Source organism: Tamandua tetradactyla, chromosome 3, assembly GCF_023851605.1.
Source record: "Tamandua tetradactyla isolate mTamTet1 chromosome 3, mTamTet1.pri, whole genome shotgun sequence".
Taxonomy (NCBI): domain Eukaryota; kingdom Metazoa; phylum Chordata; class Mammalia; order Pilosa; family Myrmecophagidae; genus Tamandua; species Tamandua tetradactyla.
In genome coordinates this window covers 18012251-18036698 of record NC_135329.1, presented here as the reverse complement: position 1 = coordinate 18036698, position 24448 = coordinate 18012251, and the positions used below count along the sequence as shown (strand labels likewise).

The following is a 24448-nucleotide window of genomic DNA, read 5'->3' as shown; positions in this document are numbered from 1 at the left end:
GGTTTTTGAAAAACATCGGAAAAGCAAGTTTATTTGGGGCTGTAAACAGTATAATGCAGAGTCTTAGTGTGAATTGTCACCATTATGTAGCAGTTTCTTGCTCTTTTACTGCTGTTCTGGCCCAGTCAGCAGTCAACAGTCAGCCCAAAGAATATTCTGGTGGGGCCTTGGCACCCACGGGGTGTCCTCGAGGGCCAATACAAAGAGCCTCTGACGTGTCTCCTCGTGCTCCCTCCCACAGTGGCTTCACTATTGAACTGGCCTCAGCATTCACGGTGGTGATTGCCTCCAACATCGGGCTTCCCGTCAGCACCACACACTGCAAGGTAGGCCTCTGCCAGCGGACCAGGCCCAGCAAGGCAGCGGGCCATCGGGCTGCCAGGATCAGGCCAGGGTCACCAAGCAGATCTGAGAAAAGCTGGCTTTGTGTACAGTTTGTGGTTGCTGGTGAAAAAATTCACTGCAGCGTTTGGCAGGTCTGCTGGAGCCTCATTGGGAGTGGGTGTCTGCTTTTCCCACGCTGTCCCTCTCAAACTGGATCCACAGACCTTCTTTCTTACTCAACACTCTTGACACCTTCTGTTGTTTGGACTTTGCTTTTTCAGTGCATGCATGGCAAGAGCTTTCCCTCCTTGAACATGTGCTTCACACTTTCCATTTGTCCTGTTTCTCTCTCGTTGTTTCCACAGTGGATTTTGCACTGAAGTCATGTGTGCGCTAACCATATTCGTAGTCTCAAATGGGGGCTTGCCACTCAGTTCCAACCATTGCAAGGGACAGGGAGTTGACAATGGAAATAGAGATAAACAGAAATCATCTCAATGGAATTGTAAGAAACGGTTGTTTTGGGTTTTTTTTTCCTTATGTGATGTTCAAAGTATATTACCTTAAAGTAAATTCCAAATGAGGGGTAATTCTACTATTGATCAATGCCACAGGATTCAAAACTCAGAGCTGTGCAGGGGGGAATTCCTTGTCATAGTGGTGGAATGTTGGAGCTGTAAGAGACCATGAAGAATAAAGATGAGGAAATGGGGTGAGTTTCAGGTAGTTACCCAGAGTCACCCAGGGCTGAGCGAGGACTAAAACTCAGGTCTGATCCAAGTCTGCTCCGTATTTGGAGATAATTCTAAAATATTTTCAGCAGGTCAACTATATAAAAATCTTGCCAGCCTCAACAAAACACACATATCCTCCAGCCTTTTCCTCAGTTCATTCATTTGTATTATTCAAGAAAAACTCAGTATCTGCTGTGTGTTGAACATCATCCTAGGCACCAGGGGATCAGCCGCAACCAAGATAGACAAAGTCATCTCCATGTACCCAAGATTTTAAGACTCCAACCGAAAAATTTATAACAAATACCCACTTAAATGCTGGTTTGGTGCTTTCATATTAAGGTCAGGTAGCATTTACAGAACTATGACATGAAAAATCAGCTTATTGGAAAGTTTTTTGCTTTTTGTTATTTCCCTTTTTGCTGCAATATATAGGAAAACCTCAATTTCCACAAAGCATCATTATAAAAATCACTACCATGTACTGAGTATATCCAGAGTGCCAGGTATTGGGCCTAGTGCATTAGGCACGCATAACACATCGTTTAATGCCTACTGCAGCCTGTGAAATCGGTGCTGTTATTCCCAACTATGGGTGAGAAGACTGAGGCCTCTGGAAGTAGGTCACTTTCCCAAGGCCGTGCAGTTAATGTGCTAAAACCAGGACTGAAGCCTTCCCCTCCGGCTGTCGTGCACCCCACAACACTCCCTTGAGCAGCCACACTGAGGTGTGTGGGGCAGGCACTCTCTGCTGGGAACTTGTTTTTGGTGCACCCTGAATATTAACTCATTTTGTCCTCCCGAGAGCCTGTTGAGGTAGGTATTGATGTTACCTCAGTTTTCTAGATGAGGGAACCGAGCCATAGAAAGGTTAGGTTACCTGTCCACGGGAGGGAACAAGGTGCCAGCGAGGCAGTGTGGCCCAGAGCACCATTCTTGAACACTGAGCTGTCCTGCCTTTCAAGTATACAGGAGGGAAGCAGGAAAGAGGTGCATGCCTACAATTCATCAATTATTTTTTAAATTTCATTTGTTTAAAAATTATGAAAGAAGCACATATGCACTGTAAGATTTCAAACAATACAAACTATAGTGAAAAGTGACTGTCTTCCCCCAACTTGACATCAATTCAGTGCACTAGGATGTGTGAGAGCAGAGAGCATGTTGTTAAATATATTCCTCCCCAAAGAACGAGGCTTTTCTCTTTCCTGCAGGCATAAATTGTCTTGTGGGCGGCTTTTAAGTCAATGTTAGTCTTTTTAATGATTAACCCTCCACATAAGCAAGCCTAGTAAAGGCAAACTCTTTCGCATCACTTGAAAGAACTCTTGGATAAACAGCACATTTATTTGGTTTTTCTTGGTTATTGTTACTCACTGTTTTCCCCATATACAAAATACATTCATTCCATAGCAATATCAGAGAACCTTAAAACATTTCAGTAGCAGTATACATGAAATACAAAGTTAGAAATGTACGAACTCCTATCAAAGTTAGTTACAGGCATGGTCTGTTCTAAGGCAAAATTATCCTCAGGCTTTGGACCTTGGAAAACTCATAACAAGTTATTTGCTGCCAACATACAAAGGAGAAACAGTCATAGGATACATGTACACATTTCCATAGGGAGGAAGGAACACAGGGGTCAATACAGTTTTGAAAACCTGCAAGGCAAAGTCCATTAGATCTCAAAGTCTGGGAGCCATTCATCTCCAGGGCCTTAAAAAGCAGCAGTCCCACCCTTTCCAAAGGCCTACACAGAGGCCTGCCTCTCTCCAAATACAACCTTGGGGGACACTGGGGAGACCACCTTTTTCTCGGCTCCGCCCTCTCCAAGCATTGGGGTTGTACCTGGGCTCTCTGCCATCTTTGGGGCACACACTCAACCCCTTCATGTGGTGGCAGCCAGGCTCTCCCCAAACCCCAAGGAATGTGCTTCACCCTCTCCAAGGCCTGAGGCGGCATGACTCTTCCACTGCAACGAGGTGGAAGGCCCATCCTCTGCCTTTGGGGCAAACTCACCCTTCCACAGGCTTGGGTGGGTTTGCTCTCCTGCCCCGAGGCTTCATGACTCCTGGCCCCAGCCTCAATGGTTTTTCCTCTGAAGTTATTTTTCCTCCAGTGTGTCCCTTCTCTGTCCCTCTCAGTCCCAACTGGCAGTGGTTCTCTTTATACAGATCCCACAGCACTCTCGTTAGCTTTCTATGCAATAGCCTTGGATCATGCCCATCAGACATAAGGAGTTTCCACAGATCCTTCCTGGATAACTTCATGTCCAAGCCTGGCTTTCTCTGAAATGGCCAGCTGGTTCCACATTTGGTTAAATCCTCATGTGGGGCCCTTTTCTCTGGGGGGTCTCCCTTTCTGGAGGCTCAGAATTTTCCAAAACTTCAGTTTCTGGTTTCTTTGTGTCCAAGAGTTCAGTTTTCAGCTTATCTCTCTCCTGTCGCATTTCACTATAAGCTGTGAAGAGAAACCAGGCTGCACTTTCAACATTTAATTTGGAGATCTCTTTTGCTAAATATCCAAGTTCATGGCTTTTAAAATCTGCCTTCCACCTAAAGCCATTAGTCAATTTTGCCAGATTATCTGCCATTTTAAAACAAGGCTTGTCTTCCTTCCAGTCTATAATAGCACACGCCTCATTTCTGTCTAAGGCTTTATCAGAAGTGTCTTTAGAGTCCACATTTCTGTCAACAGTCTCTTCAAAGCATTCTAGGCCTTCTCTATCAAGCTTCTCACAGCTCTTCCAGTATGTTCCCCTTATCCATTTAAAAAGCCGTTCCAACACTGGTATTTGCAAACTGCAGTAGCACCCCACTCCTGGTACCAATATCTGTTCTAGTTTGCTAGCTGCCAGAATGCAATATACCAGAAACAGAATGGCTTTTAAAAAGGGGAATTTAGTAAGTTGCTAGTTTACAGTTCTAAGACTGAGAAAATGTCCCAATTACAACAAGTCTATAGAAATGTCCAATCAAAGGCATCCAGGAAAAGATACTTGGTTCAAGAAGGCCGATGAAGTGCAGGGTTTCTCTCTCAAGTGAAAAGGCACATTGGCAAACACAGTCACAGTTTCTCTCTCATCTGGAAAGTCACCTGGTGAACACAATCAGGGTTCCTCTGTCATCTGGAAGGGCACATGGCAGACACAGCATCATCTGCTAGCTTCTTCTCCTGCCTTCCGATTTCATGAAGCTCCCCGGGAGGCATTTTCCTTCTTCATCTCGAAAGGTCACTGGCTTGTGGACTCTGCTTTGTGGTGCTACAGCATTCTCTGCTCTCTCCGAATCTCCTTCATTCTCCAAAATGTTTCCTCTTTTATAGGACTTCAGAAACTTATTAAGACCCACCCAAATAGGTGGAGACATGTTGTCACCTGATCCAGTTTAATAACCACTCTTGATAAAATCACATCTCCAGGGAGATGATCTGATTACAGTTTCAAACATACAGTACTGAATAGAGATTATTCTGCCTTTATGAAATGGGATTTAGATTAAAACTTAGCTTTTCTAGGAGACATACATCCTTTCAAACCAGCACACTCACCTGTCTGTATTAGCAATCTAATCTGTATTAAGTATAAAGAGTTATAACCAATGAAACTAATTGTGCTAATAACACAGAACTACAGAATATAACCTATAGAAATAAATGAGAAGTATAAATTGCATATAAAAAGAATTAAACTCTTCTATCTTCAAATGTCATTCCTCCAATACCTGTATTTATACTATAATAAAGGGGGAGGATTACAGAGGGATTTATATAGGATCATAGTGAATAATGACATGTTATTATTCTAAAAAAGATCTACACAAACAACAAGTTTTACAAATCTGGTGATAAGTAGTATTAAGATAGCTCGTTGGTACTTGAGAACAATGCCTCCTTACATGGGACAACAGTGTCATCTGTGAAGTGTATTTGAGACAGAGCTCAGCTTGGATTCCGGTTATTTCAATCAGTACCATTGATAATGACCTTCTGGACAAAGCCCAAAGCTTGTCTCTGTGATAGGAAAGGGACAGAGGCCTGGCTCTCAACCACCTGAAGTGTCATAGGAGAGCAAATGACTCATCAAAGTCAAATAATAGAAGCGCTAAGAGCTCAGTTACCCTTCACCTTGTCGCACTTGTTTCTTCTCCATGCAGTGTCCCAGAATGGCATATGTGGGATGAAATATGAGAGATGTGAGATGGTAATAGGAATGAAGCTGTGAATCTGGAAACATTCAAAGGGCATCGATGTCCATGTAAAATCACAACGGAATCGCCTCAGTTTTTTGGGAATACTTACCTTATGTTTCCAGCTCTCTGCTTCCTCTCCTGTCTACTTTCTGTTAAGTTCTTTGCTGAAAGCATCTCCCTTAGAAGATGGGCAAAAGTTGGAAACATAGCAGGGAAAAAGAAGGAAACTATTGTTTAAAATAAGCTTTTGAATTTATCTGGGTGGATTTCATTTATTCATGCTTCCTTTTGTCACTAAGCACATATGGCTAAGTGCATAGTTTAAATCTTGCTGTACCCTATTTAAGACATTTATAAAACTCCTATTATGTTAAGTGTTATAAATAATAGCTTGAATATATATTTTGGAAAAGAATAGTTAGAAAAGTCATCACATTTAATTTCAGAAAGCATGGATAACGAGAATCTGTTTTGATTATAAGTTTGTATTCTATAACTGCTTCAGTTTTATTCTTTTTTTTTTGTATTTGATATCAGAGGATTCAGTTCATTAGCTCTTTTCCTAGGATAATACCTCTGATAAGGTCAAAGGTCTTAGTTAAAAAATAGAAACTAGCCTTGAAAATAAAAGTGCCCACAGATGTGTATTTGAGTAATTTGTTAACTGTGATATTTAATCAACTTTGGTCTTTAGCCCTCACATGTAAAACACAGTGACCGCTACTGAATACAAACACTTGTTTATGAGCTCTTGAATAGAAATTCAGTGAGATGTAATCCAGATGTTTTAATTGCATATTGGGGTGACTTGGGACTATTATCTTTTGTAAATTTACCTGCATTGTTGATCTCTTTTGATGACATAAATGATTATCCAACTAGCCTCTGAATTTGGAATAAATTACATAGGAAACACTAATGATTAAAAAATTTAAGCCCATAATTTTCTAATTTAATTTTATAATTCTTACAGTCCTGATACCCTACCTCCCAATAAATCTATTGCTATTAGTGCTGGAAGATGGTCTTAATGGAAACTCACTCAACTTGTTAAAAAGGAAGTTCTCAGGAAAGATCATTTTATGTCAACAAAAGACATAATCGTTGGGTGGGCCACGGTGGCTCAGCAGGCATAGTTCTTGCCTGCCATGCCGGAGGAGACCCAGGTTCGATTTCTGATGCTTGCCCATGCAAAAGAGAGAGAGAAAAAAAAAGACATAATCGCTAGTGAAGACATAATTCTCGGTTCCTTAAAGGTCCAGACAATAAAACAGTTAATTCATAAATCTGTTGGACCTCGGAAATAAATGTTTAGACCTTTGGCAAATAAAGTAGAAAAAAGCACTTGGGAATATAAAGGATTTGAACAATATATTTAGAGCAGTATAATTAAGAAATATATACCAGGCGGGCCAGGTGGCTCAGTGGCAGAGTTCTCATTCTGTCATGCTGGAGACCCGGGTTCTATTCCCAGTGCCTGCCCATGCAAAAAAAAAATATATATATATGTATAATATATATGTATATATATACACACACCAAATTTTGTACTCTGCTGACTTTAAGTATCATGAAACATTTATAAGAGTTAATCATAAATTCAGAAGGCCATGATATGAGTCTCTACTGAACTTTAAAAACAGAAGTTGTACTAATCGGTCTCTAATCATAATGAAATTAAACTAGAAATTGATTATATGTTAAAATAAAAAAGTATGTCCTTAGTCATTTCTTAGTGTTATTTTAATTAACAATTAAGTTAGGGAGTTATTAAAAACACATTGATAGCTTTCTTGGAAAATAATAAAAACCAGTTGTGTGTTTGTGGATGTACACTTTGACCTATGGAAGTCAAAGTAATATCAGACAAAATTATCTCTAAATGTTATAATGAATCAATATGAAAATTAAAAACCAAGTATCTTAATTTGGACTTTATAAAAAGTGCACAACAATAAAAAATTCTGAGAAACAGGAAGAAGGATATATAATAAATATAAAAGAAAAATCAATTTTGAAAAACTAAATAGTGAAGGTAAAAGGGGAGAGGAAAGGAGTTGCTGATAAAATAATAACAGCACATCAAGGAAAAAAGAAGGGGCAGAATAAAGTTAGAAGTTAGAAAGACATGACAGTAAATTTTAAAGATTTTTTTTTTAATTAGGAAAGAACCCAGATAGCTGAATGCTAAGGATTTGAAAACCTCTGTGAAATGAATTATTTTCTGCAAAATTATACTTGACAAATTTTGACACAAGAAGTGGAGAAAAGTAGAAAACCTGAACAGAGCAATAGAAGAAATTAAAGAAGTTCTTCAAAACAATTCTCACCTAAAAAAAGCAAAAAGGAGATGGGTACTGCTGACTCCTGTTCTTAGTAGGTCAATCTTTTCATAAAAAAAAACCCAGATAACTCTCACATTAAATTAACTTCCAAAATATAGGAGAACATAAAAACCAGGGAACTCTCCAATTTGTTCTATAAAACATATACTGAATAACCCTAATAGCAAAACCAAATTTAAAATATCACAAGCTATAAAAGCTTCATATGTGAATATTGATATATCCTCTTAAGTAAGATGCAAATAAATAACATCAGCAATATTATAAAAGAATCATTCAGCAGGACCAAGTTGATTTTCTAGATAACCTAAATTAGGCTCTGAGTACAGGGCTGGGTTTATCACCTGCCACTAGGGCTTGGCCCATCATAGGTGCTCAAATATATGTGTTGAATGAGTCCCAAGAAGGGTATATTAGCTTCTTCAGTATAATATGCCATATCAGTCTCCTTAAAAAAATTAAGAAAAAAGCCATATGGTCATCTGTTGAGTTACATGCCTGTTTTAGTTTGCTAGCTCCCAGAATGTGATACACCAGAAATGGAACTGCTTTTAAAAGGGGGAATTTATTAAGTTGCTAGTTTATAGTTCTAAGGCCATGAAAAAGTCCCAATTAAAGCAAGTCTATAAAAATGCCCAAATTAAGGCACCAAGAAGAGGCCTTCACTCAAGAAAGGCCAATGAAGTTCAGGTTCTCTCAACTGGACAGGCACATGGCTAACCTGGCAATGTCTGCTAGCTTCCTCTCCAGGCCTCTTGCTTCATGAAGCTGCCCTGGGGACGTACCTTCTTCATCTCCAAAGGTCTCTGGCTGCGTGGGTTCTCTGCTTTGTGGCTCTTTTGTCTTTCTAAAAAGGAACTATCTCCAAAATATTTCCTCATTTAAAGGATTCCAGTAAATTAATCAAGACCTACCTGGAATACGTGGAGCTGCGTCTCCCTCTAAATAAATGTTAATACCCACAATTGGGTGAGTTACATCTCTGTGCACATAACCTAATCAGGTTTCCAACATACAGTACTGAATAGGGAGTAAAAGAAAAGGCTGCCTTCACAAATGGATCAGGATTGAAACATGGCTTTCAAACCAGCACAATGGTAAAAAAAAACATTTGGTAAAATCCAGTATTTCTAAAAAACTACTTGAGTTCAATAAAAATGACCAAATTCAAGATAAAAATACAAAAATCTAGAGCTTATTTGTTTGCAGTAACAGCCAGTCAGAAAATATAATAGGGAAGGAAAAAACCTTCGTAATCGCAGCAAAAATAAAAGGAACTTCAGAATAATCCTAATATGAAAAAGTACATGTCTTTGCTCTAAGGTATAAAAGAAAACCTGCATATATTACGAGACATACCATGTTCTTGATGGGATAACTATCTTTTGTAAGGATATCAGTTCTCCCCAAATACAAACCCAACAGCATTTTTCTTGGAACTTTGCAAACTGAGAATAAAGTTATTTGGGTTGAATAAATTATCAAGAATATAAAATAATCTAAAAAAAAAATGATAAAGAGGACCAGGCTTACCAGATGTAAAGTATGTTGTGAGAAGCGAGAGTTCAAAGTGGATCCTGGTACAAGAACAGACTAGAGAGCCAGGAGAGGCAGCCTGTTGTATGTGAGCATGCATTTTGAGGAATGGAAAATTTAATCAATAGATAATGTTGCATAGCTGACTATCAACTCAAAAAGCAAAATTAGACCCACAACTTTCAAAATATACAAACATCTGGATGGCTGTTTTAGTTTGTTAATGCTACCGGAAATACAATATAGCTGAAATGGGTTGGCTTTTAGAGCAGGAATTTATTAAGTTCTAAGACCATAAAAAAAATTATAGTTCTAAGACCATAAAAATGTCCAAAGTAAGGCATCCAGTGAAAGATACCTTGACTCAAAAAGGGGCTGACTACACTTGGGGTTTCTTTGTCAGCTAGGAAGGCATAAGGAGTCATCTGCTAGGTTTCTCTACTGGCTTCTCATTTCAAATGGCTTCCCCAGGGGTATTTTCTTTCTGCATCTCCAAACATCTCTGTCAGCACTGAAGCTTTTTCCAAAAGTTCCCTCTAACGGGACTCCAGTAGGTGGATTAAGATCAACCTTGAATAGATGGAGACACATGACCACGGAAACCACCTAATCAAAAGGTCCCACCCGCAACTGGGTAGGTCACATCTCCATGGAAACAATAAAAAGTTCCACCCTACAATATTGAATTAGGATTGAAAGAACATGGCTTTTCTGGCATATATAACAGTTTCAAACCAGCACAATAGTTTTAATATTTTAAAAACCAAAACCATAGAAAATTTAGAATAAAGTAGAATTAAATATTTGTCAAATATTCAAGCTAAGGATGAATCACAAAAGAAATGTATGGCAAATTTTTTACATGAAACTAGAAACCTGAAAGTGAAACAAAGCAAAGCACTAGATCAACAAGAAATATTTGTATTAGATAACACAGACAGTTAATATAGTTAATAAAGATGCACATAAATTTATAAGGACCCATTTAAATTCCAGTATGTGAATGGGCAAAATAACTGAAGAAGGCTTTATGATGTGAAAATCAGAGGGAGCAAAACTGGGTAAAAATAAAAACAAAAATTTAGCCTTAGTAGTAAAGATATGTTAGTTAAAGCAACAATGACACATCTTTTTGTTGATTAATTAGTAAAAAAAAAAAAAGAACAATTTATATGATCATTATGGTGTACTGAAATTCACAGAGTGTGGATGACACTGTACATTTACAACTGTTTATAAAGCTACTTGACAGTATTAATTTAGAGCCTAAAAATGTCCAGTTTTGGGAGAGGGTAGGGCTCGTCCTCAATGAGAAGGGAGTTGGTAATGATCACAAAGACTGGATTGAGGGTAGATTTGATGAGGAGCAGTATATTTGCATTGTCTTGAAGTGTCTCTTCATAGATTGTGACAAATGTTAGAAAGTTGGTGAGATTGAGTAAAATGTATATGGGAGTTCTCTATTATTCTTGCAACTTATTTCTTAAGTTTGAAATTATTTCAAGATATTTTTTAAAAGCTCTCCTTTAATAATCCATTTCAGGAAATATTTTTTAAAAGCCTAAATACAAACTATATGAATGCATATATTAGTTATAGAACTATTTATAATAGGGAAAAGTTGGAAGCAAATTGGATATGGCTAAGTAAATTAAGGTATATATCCTCCTAAAGATTGTACCATTTTATATGATACTCATAAAGACTGTTTAGCACTATGGGAAGATACTTATGTTAATTTTTAAAAAGAGAAAATAGTAGTGTACCCTATTTTTACAAATAATGCATACTTATTAAAAATACTAGAAAGGAATAACATAAATATGATGGATAGCAGGTCCTGGGTAATGGGTCCACCCCTCCTATTACATAAACTTTCTGTAATATTACATTACTTTTATGCTTAAAAAATTATGTTTCTAGAAAGGAAGAGCACATAGTTAACTTGAAGTATTTGGAGATTAATGCATATTTTGTGGAGAACTTCAAAATCCACCTCACATGTGACCAAGGGGTAGCTTGTTAAATTTACACCCCAGGGTGAGGCGTGAGATGTTATGGGCATATTTTCTTATGATTCTCATTTTCTAGGACACTTAAAGTATCTTCTTTCCTTTATAAATTTTAAATTATCACAAGATGAACTGCAAGTGTTTAGAAAAATACTAGAATCACTTTTATTTTTATTTAAAAAAATTTATTTAGAAATATTTTCAAAGTTATAGGACAGTTACAAAAATAATACCAGCCCCACACAGAGAACTCCAAAATAACCCACTGACTCATTAAATATTGAGTCAAAACACCACCATCTCTGGTCTTTCTTCCCTCCCATCACAACCAAGTAGAAAGAAGTCATTGTTTCCATGTTTATGTATCCATATCCTACCCCTCCATACTTTTACCCTAGCTCACTATTTTACTGTATTTATTTATTTATGTGTTACTCCTCCCCATAATATTGAGTCTTGAGGGCAGGACCATATCTTATTAAGCACTTCGTATGGACTTAATAAATATTTGTTGAATAAATGAACATAAAACAAAGACCATCAAACACTCTGAACAATCATTCAAGCATCTGATTTATTTTAAAAATGCAACAAATTTTTAAGTGATATAAAATATTTTTAAAACAGCATCAAAGAGTAAGTGCATTTAATAACACTCAGTTGGCTCATAACAGTATGTTTAATGAACTAGTAACAGAAATTCAGCTGAAGGAAGGCAGAGAAACTTTGTCTTGTAAGGACTAGAATCTAGGGGCTCCATAATCATCTGACATCCGTTCAGTGTTGTACCTGTGGTTAGAAATGTACATAATTGGAACTCTGGGAATCTTTCGGATTCTTCGCTTAAGGTCTCGGTCAGCCGTGGCCACAGTATAACACTTGTGCTGAGTTACTCTTTGTGTTAAGCAGTCATCTGCATAGGTTCCTTTGTGTATGCATGGTAGCTGTTCAAATCTTGGATACTTGGCGATCCTTAGAGCCACACTCTTGTCCCAGTTTCTCAGTTTTAGCCATTATACAGTCAGTTACACAAGGGATACACTTGGCATACAAACAGTCCATCACTGACTGCACTAAATCCAGTCTGGCTTTACTGGAAACGTTGATCAAGTTGGTATTGATCAGACTGTGGTAAGGTGGACCCAGCAGTGTGTTATATTGGAAGAATAAGCAGGAGGGGTATTGGGGCACTTCTCTTTCCTTGAGTACGCTGGGATCTTTCTTTTCTTTCTTTTTAGGTTTTAATCTGTCCTTTTCTTTAAGCCTCTGATCTCTGAGACTAAGCATTTGCTTCATGGTCACATACATCCTTGTTTTCTTTTGCTTCCTCATGTTCACGCTGCACTCTCGTTCTTATTTCCGGAATCACCCTTGAATCACTTTTAACATTTTGATTTCCACTATGACTGTCACTTTGTGAGACTTGACAGTTTAGAGCCAATATTTATTTATATCCATTTTATTTTTGTAATTACCTAAAGTACAAGGACTGCAAGGCACTTTGATACGGTGGAGAAAACAAGTCTAAAATGAAGAAGCCTGAGTTCTAGTTCTCAATCTGCCACTGATTTACAATCTCTTTTCACACCCTTAAATTCTGTTACACTATTACATCCAAATACACTATTCTGGTAAAATTAGTGAATTGGATTAGATGTTCTCAAAGGTCTTCTCCAGCTCTAACATTTTATGATTCTGCTCTTCTAAGAAAAGAATATTACCACCATTTCATCGTGTAATCAAAGCAGGATCACATATTGTAGTAAGCAATATCCCATATATAGGGAATATTTAAAACAAAGGTGTTCATAGGTTAGTTCATAAGGTACAGAGAGTATAGAAAGCATTTCATTGGCTTAAGTGCCACTCAGATGAGAATGCAGGTGGGAAAAGTGCATCAGAACTGTATGCTGATACAATATCTTAAAATAATTGTACAAAGAATCTGTATTTTAGAAGCTTTCAGCAAATTTGGGAGAAAAGAATTGGTAATTTATCAATGTAATTATTCCTGAGGTTAGCCAGTTCACATTCGTTGAATGTAGATTCTGTCTCATCTTTAAATATGTGAGCCTTTATTTTTACTTTAAAATGTTCCAGGTGGGCTCGGTGGTGGCTGTGGGCTGGATCCGTTCCCAGAAGGCAGTTGACTGGCGCCTCTTCCGGAACATCTTCGTGGCCTGGTTTGTGACTGTCCCCGTGGCTGGATTATTCAGTGCTGCTATCATGGCTCTTCTCATGTATGGGGTCCTTCCGTATGTGTGATCTGTCTTCTTCCATCCAGTAACCAAGTGAAGGGACAGCATAGCATTGTGGCACGTGGGGGCATGTGGCAGGTATAGGCACAGTCACAGGCACGTACACACCTGACCAGGCTCGAGGCGTCTCCTGGTTGTGGCTCCATGTCCCTTGCTGATGGTTCCATCGGACATGGTCCACCCAGGCTGCAGACATTCATCTTCCAGAGCTAACTTAACTACTGTACATAATAATGTGTATTAAGCTGGTATCGTGGTGATATAACGTGGTGCAGTTATTATATATTAAATATATATTGTACACAGAATAGGTAGCATTGTTTCAAACATATTCAAAACAGGAGTGGAAATAATTGCCTAGAATTAAATATTCAATAAGTCTTTGTACATAATAATTTGAGTGGCAATTTTTAAGACCCTTTTAAAAGAAAAATGTAAATTGGAAATGATTTTTTTTCCAAATGTTCCCCCCCCCGAACCATTTAATATACTGTAAAATAAGTGAAAACCATGATGTATGATACCAATTTGGGACAGTGTATGTAGATCAGTGTGCTATTAAATAATACTGGAACAGGAGTTCACAAGTGCTTTCATTGAAGAATTTGTTCATATACTGTGTATTGGTTATCATGTAATGTATCATAATTGCTTTTGTAAATACTTAAAACAGTAATTTTTTAATGGTGTGCTTCCTTTACACTTTTTTGATCAGAGAATTTTAGAAAGTACCAAAGAAGCAGGGGAATAGTTTGCCAGTATTACATTTTCACATCATTTGTTTCCTCTTCTCATTAATCACTACCATTAACCTAGATGACACCAGCCATGTTGGAAGACCCCCCCACCCTCGGGAAATATGTCTGATTGAGGCACGGGTTGGCCATCACGTACACATCATACTTTGTATCTCTGGCCCACCAGCACCATCACCACTACCACTGCCACCTACCAGATATTGGTCAACCATGGACGTTCATTCTGTCATCAGTGTAGAAACTGTATAAGGATGTAGGAGTAAGCACTACATGTCAAGTCCAATTTAGATTTTTATCCTTTACTCTCCCCTGCAGCTGGAAGAACAGAATTCTTGTCTCAAATATTGAAGCAATTGAATGAGGCTTTTTACCTTCTTTGACACTCTAGAAATTCGGGGTGGGAGGGGTGATTTGAAATATTAGAAAATACACTGGATTTGAGGATTTCTTTGAGGCCTTTACTAAACTGAATATCTTGATGCTCTACTGTAGTCCCATTGGATTCTCTTTTTTGATAGTGGGAGGAAGACAGTATGACTAATGTTAGAGCCTGAAACTATGGAAATGCTGCTAAAATTTTTATATTGACAAACATTTTATCGGTACTTCATTGTGATTTTTCATTAATCAACCATATTAAATTTATAATAAAAATACCCCTCAAAACTTTGCCTCTGAAGTCTTTTCATAAGTTATCTATATAATGTTTTCCTTTGTTTCCACAAAGAATAAAAGTTATTCCACAAAGAATAAAAAATTTGGCCACTTCTAATTTTCAAATGCTTTTTTTCTTCCAATTTACCATTATTACATGTTAGCTGCAGAAAACACACATGATCAAGAAAAGTAAAGAATCTTCTTGAGCCACACACTCAGCACTCTGAAATCCTGACTATTAAACATACACATATACACTGCTCTTTTGGGAATTGTTTGACCCTATAGGGTTTGTCACTATGGGGTTTCTGGTTAAAGACAGAATCATTCTTCTGTGCAAGGCCATTCCTACTTCACACTCAAGTTAGCCAGACACCATAAGAGCCAAAGTGATGGATGTCCTTTGGGGAAGTGTGTTCAGATGTTTGAGACTGAGGACCTAACAGGAAAATGCAGATCCTGTCTTTCTTCTTGCCAAGCTAAAGAAAGAATCTACTTGAAGCTGCAGAAGGAACTCCTCAATCCACCAATTCCTTCAGGAGCCAAGAAAGTAATACAAATGAGGAAAACAGGTCAGGTGCAAAAACCTCTTCATCTCCACAAAGAAATTTGTTTGATTTTTTAAAAATTTTTTATTTTGAAATAATTTCCAACTCAAAGGACATTTGCAAAAATAATACAGACCCCATACAGAGAACTCCAACATACACCCCTGTCATGGTCAGGTTCATGTGTCAACTTGACTAAGTGGTGATACCTGTTTGTCTGGTTGGGCAAGGGCTGGCCTGTCTGTTGTGATGAGGACATTTCATAGAATTAAATCATGATCATGTCAGCTACATCCACAGCTGATTCCATTTGTAATCAGCCAAAGGGGAGTATCTTCCGCAATGAGTGATGCTTAATCTGATCACTGGAAGCCTTTTAAGGAGGATTCAGAAGAGAAGGCTCTTCCCGTCTTGGCTGGTGAGCCTCTCTTGTGGAGTTTGTCCGGACCCTCCATCGGAATCATTGGCTTCACAGCCTGCCCTGCAGATTTTGGACTCTGCATTCCCGTGGTCACGAGACACTTTTGTAAATTTTATATTTGCCAGTGTTTCCTGTTGATTCTGTTTCTCTAGAGAACCCTAATATAACCCCTATCTCCCCCGCCCCAGATCCACCAATTTTAACATTTTGTCATATGTGCTGTATCATTCTGTTTATTTACGGAACATCAAGAGCAGATTGCACACATCATAATCCTCATACACATAATACTTCCATGTACATTTCTTACAGTTTGATTTTGTGTTGTAGTATTGATCCACATGGACTTATCCTGTTTGGTTCACTAGCATCCTAGATGTGTATATTCATGTCTTTCATTAAATTTGGGAAGTTTTCAGCCATTATTCTTTTGAATATTCTCTGCACCTTTTTTCTTGAGAGAATCTCAACAGTGTGCATATTGGTACATGTGATGGTGTCCCACGAGTTCCTCAGGCTCTGTTCACTTTTCTTCACATTTTTCTCGCTGCTCCTCAAATTGATTGGTTTCAGTTGTCTTATCTTCAAGTTATCTGATTCTTCTGCCAGCTCCAATCTGCTGCTGAAGCCCTCTAGAGAATTTTTTATTTGTGTTACAGTAATCTTTGACTCTGTTTGATTCTTTTTCATAATTTCCACCTCCCTATTGATACTCTCTTTGGGTTCATCTATTCTAGTCCCAATTTAGTTCTTTGTTCATGTTTTCCTTTAGCTCCTTGAGCATATGTTGGACCATTTTTTTAAAGTCTTGTCTGGAATGCCCCAGATCTGGTCCTCCTCGTTGATAATTTCTAATGATTTAATCTCCTTTGCCTGGGACATCACTTCCTGGTTTTTGTTTTTTTGTGTGTTTTGTAACCTTTGGTTGAAACCTGGACATTTTGATATTTTAGTGAGTTGTCACTGGAATTAGTTTTTTGTTGTTTTTTTTTTTTTGTATGTATGCTCTGTGGCGGGGTTACATTTCATTATTTTTCCATGTGAGCATCCTGTTATTGCAGCACCATTTGTTGAATTTTTGGTTTTTGTTTTGCTTGTTTGTTTTTTTGGGAAGTGCATGGACTGGGAATCACAGAGTTGTTGCTGGAATTTAGATTCTCCAGTATCTGTTCCTTAAGCTTATATTCTGCTAGTATATATATTCTGCTATTTATAACAGGACTTTCCTTGAATGGCTGGAGCTAATAAAAAAAAAAGGTAAAAAAATGTGCAATTTTCCCATTCTTTGCCAATTGACTTGTACAAGTGCTCTCCTTTAGAGCATATCCATATGGTGGGTTTAGAGAATAGTTCCAAGCCGAAGTATGGGGGCCACCCTGATCCTTTCTACACATGTATTCTTGGGGCTGTGCGTAGGGCCCTAGGAATTCCCCCATTAGATGGTTCAAAATGTCCCCTCTTCCCTAGGAAACAGTTTCCTTAGGGTCCTAATCACTGCACTGTATGTCCTACAGCCAGCAACCCCTTGCCACAGGACAGCCACTTTTCTCCTACAACATTCTGTAGGAAAGCTCAGTTCGCTGCCTTCTACACATCAGACAAGTTCTGGGATAGTGAATCCCTGAGACACCACCTGACAGATTCAGCCAGACTACGTGCATGAGGATTACTCTGGTAGCATGGGCTGGCTCTACCCCAAACCAGTGAGGAACCAGGTAGGAGGTGAGGAGAGCTTGCCTGTTTTATGTGGCCTTTTTCTTGTTTCAGTACTCACCTTGCTACTGCAGTCCTTTTACTGTTTTTGAGAAATGTTTCTGCTGTTCTTTCTGGTTGTTCAAATCTTCTGTGGGTAGATGGTGCCCTGAAGCTTCTCACTCTGCTAACCTGATTGAGGCACGACCCCTCTCTATAAAATGGTACTTGAAGCCTCTCATTTCTCTACTTTTGATAAAGAAAATTTTCAATTTCCTCCTAAATTTAATGTTAAGAAAAACAATAGGCATATTGATATTCCTAGTTTTGAAGAGGATCTAGATTTTTATGTAAAATCCTACAACTTTTAAGAGTTGAAAACTAGCTCAATTTTTTTAAAACAGTGAAAGCAAACATTGTGCAGACCAAACATCCTGCTAGATTCAGACAGCAAAGAAGAGTTTGCAAGCCCTCTCTTGGGAAAAGGACTGCATGTCTGAATCCTGGCACTCCCTGCAGTGGACAGGATGGCAGAAGCATAGTCCCAGGAAATGTATGGGGGACTAGGTTCACACACAAATCACCTATTCAAATGTCTAAGTGTCCAAAGAACTCACTAGCAATGTTTTGAAAAAAGCAATGCATTCCCTCCCCCAGCCTCTCTTATTACAGGCAGAGGATACCACAATACAGGATGACCACACAGCAACTTATTTCCCCAGAGGGAGCAAGATGTCCACTTCTCCCATGAAAATGAGTTTTTCAATTTGTATTACACAGCAAAAGGCTCCTGAGAGAGGCTGTGAGGCAAACGGCTGGGGAAGTGGAATCCCCCAAGTACGCTGGGTGGGTAAGTCAGTCCCAGGCAGAGCATGGGGTCATCTCCAAGGGAGAGGGAGTAGGCTGGTAGAGCTTTCCCCTTCCCTGGGCCACCAGACTACCCTAAGAGTCTTTTCTTTGAGTTACTGGGTTTCTTCCTCTTAAGATGCAGTTGCTGCTTGAGTAAAGGTCACTCCTGAGTCCCTCGCATCTAATGATTTTGTTTATCACACCATTTTCCTTAGATAAGAGAACTACCTGGGGTGACAGGAGAGTGCATGCCCCAGCAAGGAAGAGCCCTGGAGACTTTGCTGGCTTTGCATCCACTGTCAGGGTTCTGTCTCTTAGAGGGGTAAGTCTACCCCTTAGATAGGGTGCAAGTTGCAGGGTCAGAGGGAGCTTGAGCTCCTGAGACAATGTAAAAGAACTTCACTTTCTGCTTTTTCAAAGGGACTGGAACTTTGAGCAAATATCTAAACACATTTATTCATTTTCAATGAGATAAATTTTTAAGTACTCCCCCTCTTCCCAAAATAAACTATAGAATAAAAATTTAAAACCATTCCATTGTTCAGAATATGGTGAAATGTAAAGATCAATTAATTTATTCAATTATCAAACAAGGAGGAAGAGGAGATTATGAAGTATATTTTGCTAAGTCCTAAAATAGATTGTACTGAACTGCTCACCTTTGGGAGACCAGATAAATTTATCCACTGCCATACAGTTCCTGAGAGAACGGTTCCTAGAGCCAGTTGAAACTAGGTTTAGAATTCCGCTCCAGCATCCACTAATTGAATGATCTTGGGAACTGACTTGGCCCCTGTAAGTTTCAGTTTCCTCATATACAAAATGAGGATAGAGATATGATCACAAAGGGTTGAAGGGAATTAGGGAAAACAGTATATGTGAAAGTGAGCACTCTAGCACCTGGCACAGAATAGGGAATCAGTTTACAAGTGCTTGCTTTCCTTCCCCTTGTGTATGATGGCAGATGAATGGTTTACTTACTCCCTCACTTTTTTATGGATAATTTCCCTTCAGAGGACTATTCTGAGAGCATTCAACTAGATGATGAAGAAAAGGGATACAGATAACAAACCAAAATTAGTTGAACAAGATAAAATAGCTAGAGACTAAAAGAAACCAGCAAATAGGATATCTGCGTGCTTGCCAAGGGAAGGAAAGACTGGTGAGGCCTGTAGAGTGTGGCTAAATTACCATAAATGGGAAATGTAGCTCTGTTCTCAGAATGCAAGCCAAACACCCAGGGAGCAGATAGAATGGCATCTGGTCAATGTGATGGCGCTCCTTTTTAATAAATGCCACACCCAATATTTCTACAGCCTATCATCCTTTATTTTTATTATTGAAAAGACAAACCTTAAAGCATATTATGGGGAAAAAAGTCCACTATAATCTATCATTCAACCAACCACCCTTTTTGAAACATTTTCACTTTCCTTTTCTTATTTGGTCTTTGAAACATCTGGAGCTGGCCAGTCACTGGGAAAGCTAAAGCACAGGATGAGAAAAAATTTAGTTGGCCAAATGGTAACAGGGCCAGAATAGACCAGGCTTCCTGGTCCTTATCTCTTAGTAGTCTCTTCCTACGCAGCAGCTGCCAGATTCTGTCCATAGCTGTGGTCTCTATAAAAATGAGGATTGTGTGGTCGTGATAGGCCTTGGAAGGAGATTCAGAGAAGGAATACTATACTAGATGATTCAGAACTTGGAAAAGAAGCCTAGAAAGAATGGGTGAGGGTTTATACAAAGGAAACATGAGAAATTTAAGTAAGGAATTTCAAACTCCACGGGAATGGCCAACTAACTGTTCTCCAGTCTCTGATTTGGCTAGAACAAAATGAAACCTACTATACAGAACAAAAGGGATTTGGGCCACAGTAGGCTGGAGAATTTCCTTGCTCTCCCCCAAAACTTAACAAAACCAAATCCTGAATGTCAAGAGTCATTTGGTGCTGGGGAGAGGGGTGAGGAAGTCAAAGGGAAGGAGACGACTAAATGACGTCAAGGGCACAAAGCACAGAGTAGATTACTGCACCACCATCTTCCCTCAGCAGCAGCAACAGTGGCATCTAGTAGGGTCAAGTTTAGTTACAATCATGTTCATCTCCTGGACCTTTTTTAATTGCTGCAGCAAAGACACCTCACAGAATGTTAATTAAATCATAATTCTAAGAATTGCAAGCTATACTCAGAAATGCCAAGAATTAGCTGTGCTTCTCTGATGGTCACAAGAAACTACTTACTGAAGGAGAACCCAATCCTTAGGTAGATAGTCCATGACTTAAAAACCTAGGCAGAGCTATGACCAAATCAGGCCCATTTACCTTATTTCCATGCATTTGGCAAACATTCATTGAGGGCCTATATATGCCGAGCACTTGGCTGGCCACTGGAGGGTTGGAAGACAAAAAGATAGGACTCTAGGAGTTCATAAGCAAAATTTGAAATATAGCAGAATTGATGCCATCATGAGGATATTTCACTAGGAATCTAAGGAAAGGGCTGCTGAGTCACTAGAGGAGGTCAGGGAAGATTCGCAGAAAAGGTGGAAATTTGGCTGAGACTCCAAGTGTGAAGTAGATATTAAGGGGATAAGCTCCATTTGGGACATGGTGAGTTTTGAATACTTGCATATTATCGAATGAAAGCCATCAGACAGGCAGATCGAAATAAAGGTTTGGAGCTCAGGAGAAAATTTTTGAATGGAGATAAGTTTTTGGAGTTATTAGCTTTACGAGGTAGCTTTTCCAGGAAGCAGATGTGAGTGGTGGTGTTCAAAGACAGAGTGGAATGGATATATGAGAATCACCAAGAAAATGTTTCAAAGCACATACTCTATTCAACTCAAAACCTAAGATTTGGACACATTTCTCTAGGTATTCACATTTCTCTGGAAGGTGGCTATGGCTTAAAAAAGTACACAGAAAATGAATACCATACCCCCTTCTTAATGTTTCCTTCCATCTGACTGAACTACCATTAGCCTTACACTCTTGATCTCTCTCTATCCTTTTACTCACTCTGCTCTCCCAGGGGAATGGAGGGTGGTATATTTGGAAAGAATGAACTGGTCATGTTGGGAGTTGGCTCTTCACTCTGAGGGAGTCTAACCTCAAAGCACCAGAATTCTCTCCTACCCATACAACCTGGGCAGCTGGGGGAAGCCCAGCATTGTTTGTGCCTGGTGGATATATCCTTATTATGGGGTTAAATATTAGAAAGCCCATCTGGCTCTCACCTTAAGTTACCACATATACTTAGCCAGCCTTTATCAAGGTGGTAAAAGATGAAGGTTTTGGCCTCCATCCACCGAAAATATGTCTTAATTTACTATTTAAGAATGGTGCTATTATCAGATCCATCAAAGAGCACAAGATATACAGCATCACTCTTATTCTCAGAGGTCCCCTGACACAGATAAACATCTCTTGAGACTAGACAGATGTAATCTGAAAAAGCTTCTCACATAACTATAGTATACATATATTGAAAACTAAGGGGGAATTAAAGAAGGCTGAGAATGGAACCTGAATGCCAACATTTAAATGGAAGGATAAAGAAAAGGGGGATTTGTTTCTAAAGGGAAACAGGCAGAGGAAAGTGAGTAAGAGATTATCCACAATCAGAGCTATAATCTTAAATGGAAGGATGGTCTTCCTGTGTAGAAAACACAGGCCATCTTCAGGCACGCCTATATAGATACCAACACTGAGGGCAACCCAGAAACAGCTTAGGCTGTTTCTTAGCTCTTCTCCTATCCAATGTTCTAGAATCTGAGGGATAACCAGGCCAGTGGCTCAAACATACGGACACACACATGCACACACAACTAACTATCTGCTAAAGCAAATGAAAAACGAAACTGAGCCAAGTTGGCGGTGAGTATCCAAGGATATTTTGTCACTGAATGAGATTCTAAGACATGCAGTGTCTTCTGTCCCTTCAGCAGTGATGCTCAGAATGTGATAATAGATTAGCAATGGATTATGAAGTTTTCCTGGCCTTTTGCATATTTAAAATATAATATGTGAACACTAAACTCTCATGTACAAATTTTAATGAAAACCTCATGCCTACTAGTTTCTTATCATAAGCAATGCCAGTACTCTTTTTATCATTCTCTCCATTTCGGGAAACTTTCCCTAGAGTGGCAAGTAAGAACAAGTGGTGTTTCTTGCTTGGCCCTGCCTTCACATGCCTAGGAGGCACATCACGTCTGAGATGCGAACTCACTCACCACCCACTAGACCGCTGCCTCCTGTGCTGCAGGAAGGATCCCTCTGCTGTTTACAAACAATATTAATAGAAGGGTTTTCTTTTCCTAATTACAAAAATAACAAGAAATTCACTCTTGAAAACTTACAAAATATACTGAAGTATAAAATAATTAAAGCTACTTATATTTCCAATTTCCTGAGATAATGGATATTAATATCATGGTGTATTTTCTATATTTGCATGTACATCTTAAAAATAAATATTTGTGTTTTTACTTTGCTTTTTTCTATGTAACATTATAGTATGAGCATTTCTCATGTTATTCTTCCAAAACATGATTTTTAATGCCTGAATAATATTCCATTTAATGAATATGCTATCATTTATATAACTATCCCCCTATTGTTGCACATTTGGGTGGTTATCTGTTTTTCACTATTATAAACAACACTGCAATGAGAAACCTTGTACATAAATCTTTGTTCCTCACGGATTATCTTAAGATAAATTCTTAGGCATGGAATTACTGAATCAAAGAATCCATGGGCATTAAATGCAGATATCAGAATATTAATTCTCTTCTCCCAGTTGCAAAGCTCTACCACACATAGGCTGTGATGCAGTAAGGCTCAAAAGGCAAAAGTGAAGAGCCTAGCAGTGTTCAGAATGAATCAATTTTAAAAAGAAAATAAAATCAATGAGTGGCCATCAGAATTATAAGGCTAAGTTAGGTATGGAGAGGGGAGATATAGTAGAGGGAACTGGAGGAGAAGGAGGTGAGGGGGGTGGGCAGGGCAGAGCAGTGCCTGCAGGGACATGTGTGTCTGTGTTTTATGGGGAAAGAGAAGGGAGCTACTGAGAATCTCCATCATGAGAAAGCACAAACAATTGCTCCATCCCAGAATACCTCTCATGGCTTTCTTTCTTGAACTACTGGGACTCCAAGATATTTGCAGTTATTAACTTGAAGATTAAATAGATTATTTCATATAAAGCGGCCAGCACAGTACCTGGCACATGAGCTCAAGAAATGTTCTTTCCTTTCTACTATAACGTAATGACTCCCTCAATGATAAGGTACTCAAAACACAGTTTAGTTTGTCATACCACAGGGAACTTCCTACTGAAAAAGGGGGGGACTCTATCTAAATCGGGGGCAGATACCTTAAACTTCTCATGATGAGCTTTAACCTGCTTCATTTCCCCTCCCAGCCCTGTTCTTAGCCCATCATCTTAACTGCCTCCTACCCAGAGCCCCACTCTGAACCTCATACTTGGCAGGATTTTTAGGCCTTCTCTTGTACTCTCTCTGGCCTAATTCTTTTCTTCCACTCCCATCCTGCCACACCACTCCTGGACTCATTTTGGGTCTAATGCTTTCATTTCCCCTCATTTTAGAAAAGAAACCAACAGACTTTCTCTGTAAAGGAACAGAAATTTTAGGTTTAGCAGGTTATACAACCATGCAACTCTGCTGTTGGAGTGTGTAAGCAACCCACAGATAATATATAAATAAATGAGCATAAAAGCTCTGTTTCAATAAAACTTCATTTACAAAAACAGGCAGTGGGCCAGATTTGTCCCCAAGGCTGTAGTTCCCCAACCCCTGCTCTAGGACATTGGTTCTGAGTCTGTGTCCCTAGACCAGCATTATCAGTATCACCTGGGAATCTGTTTAAAATGCAAATTCTCTGGCCCCACCCAGACCTAATGAATCAAGAACTCTGGCACTGGGGACCAGCAATCAGTTTTAACAAGCTCTCCAAGTGATTCTGAAGCATGCTGAAGTTTAAAAACTACTGCAGAAGCACAGGCTATCTAGTGAAACAAAGGATCCTAGTCAGAATAGTCAAAATCCCTATCAGAATTCAAATGAATCATATTATTTCCATAAAACCTGCACTGC

The 24448-nt window shown here is 38.9% G+C and overlaps 1 protein-coding gene and 1 pseudogene across 11 annotated transcripts in view; one reads left to right on the top strand and one right to left on the bottom strand.

Moving 5' to 3' along the window:
* SLC20A2 (solute carrier family 20 member 2) overlaps positions 1-14826 on the top strand; it is a 117996-nt gene extending 103170 nt beyond the window's left edge. For all 11 annotated transcript variants that reach the window (XM_077152608.1, XM_077152614.1, XM_077152613.1 and 8 more), the window contains 2 exons: positions 242-326; positions 13245-14826. In XM_077152608.1, the coding sequence (XP_077008723.1) occupies positions 242-326; positions 13245-13409 (250 nt within the window). In that variant the 3' untranslated portion in view covers positions 13410-14826. The remainder of the gene's footprint in view (positions 1-241; positions 327-13244) is intronic.
* LOC143677079 (rRNA-processing protein FCF1 homolog pseudogene) lies at positions 11777-14814 on the bottom strand (annotated as a pseudogene).
* Positions 14827-24448: the final 9622 nt, after the last annotated feature.